The 4,419-nt window shown below is 32.6% G+C and overlaps 1 protein-coding gene across 1 annotated transcript; it reads left to right on the forward strand.

Annotated features, from left to right (window-relative positions):
• The first annotated feature begins 216 nt into the window (after window positions 1-216).
• LOC109788239 (uncharacterized) lies at window positions 217-3,048 on the forward strand. The gene is made up of 4 exons (XM_020346920.3): window positions 217-1,212; window positions 1,500-2,384; window positions 2,495-2,648; window positions 2,777-3,048. Exons 1-3 carry the CDS (start codon window positions 217-219, stop codon window positions 2,531-2,533), a joined length of 1,920 nt encoding a protein of 639 aa, XP_020202509.1. The 3' UTR covers window positions 2,534-2,648; window positions 2,777-3,048.
• The last annotated feature ends 1,371 nt before the right edge of the window (window positions 3,049-4,419 follow it).

A 4,419-nucleotide genomic window follows, 5' to 3' on the forward strand; every position in this document is an offset into this window, starting at 1 on the left:
GAAATTTGAAACAGAGAATCTGCTATTTAATTGTAATTTAAAATGTAATGATCAGATTCCTTCATTCTCTTTTTCAGATTTTCATGATTGAATAGAAGAATTTTTACACCGCAACCTTTTCTGCCCATGTGCTGAAATTAGTAGTATATGATATTCTTGAACTTGTAATTGAGAGTGGCTTCATAGAAATGTTCAATTGAGTTAGTGTGGAACATTATGGATGAAAGGAAATTGAATATTGATGCTCCTCTTATGTCTGTGAGGCGCACTTCTGGTACATCACCATCCCTAACTGAAGCAAAGAGTAAGATATTAGAGAAGCCACAAGCTGTTCCACACTATAAGTCAGACACCACTTTGGATCAGGTAACAGAACCTGTTGCTGTGCCTTTCAATTGGGAGCATATCCCTGGAAAGTCCAAGGGTTATGGTGGATCTGAATCTCAACCTCCTACACAGTCTTCAATTACCTTAACTCCAACTCTTCCCCCCGGAAAGTCCACAAATGTTGCCAAAAAACCATTAGAAAAGGAACCTAATGTTGCAAATAACTTTAGGTCCCCAAGCATATCAAATTCTTTATGTGAGAAAATAGATTGCGACAAAGAACACAAAGATGAGAAAATAAAAAAGGTGGAAGAGAATGATGACTTTGATGATGATGTTTATTCTGATGCTCTTGAAACACTGTCCCCTACAGAACCATTGTCTATGAACTGTAGTGTGAGTGGTGTGAGTGGCTTAGATAATTTGGATGCAAACATGGGTGGAACCTCTCCTACCGATAAACAAGCTCACGACTTCATGATGAGCCGGTTTTTACATGCAGCAAAGGCTATGACTATACAGCCAACTCAATATGCTTCTAGGAAGCAACCTGTTCTGGCAGAACAACCTAGGGAATTTATCAAATTGATTCCTGAGCAAAAGAAGTCCTTTGTTAATAGACATATCACTGACATTGTACCATATACTGGTCAAGATCAAGAGGAGGAAGCAGAAGAGGAAAGTGATGGTGAAACTAATGACTATGCAAATAATATTTCAGCTAAAGGTTGTGGATTGTTTCCCAGCTTATGTGTGAGAAATTCATTGTGTTTACTAAATGCAGTGCCTGGGACGAAAATGGGGAATCAGTTTCCCTTGTATTCTGACTATGAGGTTGGAAAACCTGATAAAAGTTCTCATAGATCAGCTCCAGTTATAAAGAAGGTAAGAACTGCATAACTCTCATTTTCTATTCTTACATTTCATTGCACCCTTCAATAGTCAATTGTACCCTTATCTAGGAATGGATTCTCTTGTGTTAATATTCACAAATATTGAAAGGATCCCATCTATTTAATACCTAGAAGAGAGATGGACACAATGTCACATGACTAGTTCATGAAAAATGAACATTAGAAGATCCATTCCCACCCTTACCCTCCTTCTTTATATCAGCTTTTCACCAACCATGACTTCAACTCATTTACCACAATCATGAGTTTTTGGTGCAGGCATGGGATGCTATTAATAAGAGCAAATCAAGCTCTAGAGCTGCATCACCAGACAAGCAGGATGTAAGGAAAAAATGGACTAGTGAATCAAGCAGGTACACTTACTCAGGTGAATTGAGACATATAGGTAGGCTTTCTCCCTTTCGTCGTTCAAGAGCTTCTGCTGCTGGCATATCTCCTTTTCGTAGTAAACCTCAACCTCTCTTTCCTGGAGCAAAGTTGCTTGGTGATTCTAAACAAGTTGATAATAACCATTCTGGCAAATTGAAGTTCCCGAGTAGTAGAGGCCATGCAAGTTTTCAAGAGGTGCTATCACAAGGAGCCAAAAAAAGCTCAAGTTCTAGGAGCCTTACTACTGAAAAGACCTTGTATATAGATACTGCAAGTACAGTGAAGTTATCGTGCTCTAGTTCACGTTCTTTAGGTAACACAACACTGGTAGGAAAAGAAAGAAATTCCATACTAGATTCTTCAACTTTGTCTAGCATGTTACATCTCATGGCCAAAGAAGATGAAGCTGAAAGATTGACAGCTGATCCAGAAATTAAACAAGAATCCATGTCCTTGCAACTTGTGCCAAGTTCATTTGACAAAGATGAAGATATCAACAACAAACAAATAGTAGTAGTTGATGATGATTCAGGAAAAGTTAGCACTGAATATGTTCTGCATCCTCTTGCCCCACCATTGCCAAAGTCACCTTCTGAGTCCTGGCTTTGTCGTGCCCTGCCTCTAGTTTCTTCTAAGAATTCGTTCCCACATTCGAATCAAGGTACATATTCCCAGGCTAAGAGACAGGGCTTTAGTAGAGCATCAAGCTATACTAAGTGGGAAACAATAGTGAAAGCATCGAATTTGAATCATGATCACGTAAGCTGTTCTAAGGTAACCTCATTAATCCCTTTAGCATTTTTATTTTTTGCCTTCCCAAAGGTTAAGTCACAAAAAAGGATGAAAAGTTGAAAACTCACATCACATTTAACTTTTCTCTACAGGAACTTGTCGTGTATAAATCTCAGCATTCGAAATCTTAAGAGATGGAAATCTGGCGTGTATATCATGTTATGGTCCAAGCTTTTGATGTCCTTCATTTTTTCAGGCGTATGGGATTTAATTCTCCTCCTATTGGTTTTTGGCATGACAGCATAGGTTAGAGTTTTGCTTTTTATACACTTTCATATCATATCTTCTTAGTTTTCTTTTTCTATTGAATTTTGTTTCCATTTCTTGACTCCTTAAACTTGATCCCTGACCCCTTTTCATCTTCTTGATATCAGTATTTTACTGAGAGGAACCAACATATTCTTTGGTGATCAATAAAAAAAACAAAGCTTCTTTGGACTAGTGGTACTTTCGGTGGATTCAAAATTTCATATGCACTACTATTGTGGCCTTTTCACCTTGTGGCTCAGGAAGGAACTTGGTTTTATCTTCTGCGAGATAATCTTAAAGTATCGAATTTTATATATATGAATCATGAATGTATATATAGATGACATTAGTAATTGCTGTTATTCATGCTTAATTACAAAAATTTCTTAACATTTTAGTCCGTCTTTTTTTCACTTTCAAAAACTGGTGTCAAGTATAAAAATCAATGGTCACGAGACTGAGTTGATTCGATGATCTGAACTAGATTGAAGAGCACATTCTGGGTTGAATCATCCGTTCGATTCAAATTTTAAAATCATGTTTAATATCGATTCGGGTATAGATTTTAGCATGTACAACTTTTTGGTATAGGTAGCATGTACAACTTGGATCCATATTATTTAATTTTTTTTTTATATTATTTAATTATATAATTCTATACACTAAAAAAATTATATAATTCTATAGTTTTTATAGTGTGTAACTATGCAATTATAAATTTTGATTTATGTATAGGAATGAGAATAGGTCTCATTATAATAGGAGTTTATGTTTAGAGTTTGTCGTAACCTAGTCTATTGAATAAAAAAATTATATTTAAACTTTTGAAAACACATATTTATTTAAAAGGATCACACCTAAATTTATATATAATTTTTTTTTATTAAACTTGTTAGATTAATCCATTTATTTATATAATATAATAAAAAAAATTAATATATCAAGCTAAGCTTATTAGTCTCTTTGAAAGTTGTATACATTAATTTTTTTTCTTTTTTTTTTAATTATTTTAAAATTAAATTTCGATACTAATGGAGTAAATTATTTTTTTACCATGCAAATTAAAAAGAGATTTGTTGACTTATTTAAAATTATATTTATTGAGTTATTTAAAATTAAGTTTGTTAATCTATTTAATATTATTAATATAAAATAGGCTAATGAATCATATTATGATATTAATTTAAAAAGAAAAAATCAGACTTACAAAAAATCTTATAATAGATACAATTAGACTTAGACCTTAATTTTATAAAAATAAATGAGACTTATATATTCAAAGTTTGATTTAACTTGAGTTATTCTTATCTCTATCTATACATTTTTTTGCCATTTTATTGTGATATCATATTTTTTTCTCTATTTTTTCATGTTCTTATTTTATAAAGTGACTTGATGACTTGATCTAATTCAATCTAAATAATGTCTCTTAAACCTAAACCAACCAACTAAAATATCTTGATGCTTTTAATTTTTTCATCTTAATTTTCTTATTCAGTTGTTGGCAATGTTACAGCTCACCAATATATATGTAATGATCTCAAATATTTTTCTTCCTATCATCAATTATCAAATGTTATCAATGTTCAATTATCAAACATGATTTTTTTTAGGTTAAATGTTAGTTGCAAGTTCAACTTGATTTTCATAACTCATTTAACAAAATTCATTCCTAATGTTACTTACTTCACAAGTTCTATTTATTTTTTTCAAGACCTATCAGTGAATATAGTGATTGGTTGAGTTAAATAATAGGATGAATTATATT

Source organism: Cajanus cajan, chromosome 2 (assembly GCF_000230855.2).
Source record: "Cajanus cajan strain Asha chromosome 2, NIPB_CcT2T_4, whole genome shotgun sequence".
NCBI lineage: Eukaryota > Viridiplantae > Streptophyta > Magnoliopsida > Fabales > Fabaceae > Cajanus > Cajanus cajan.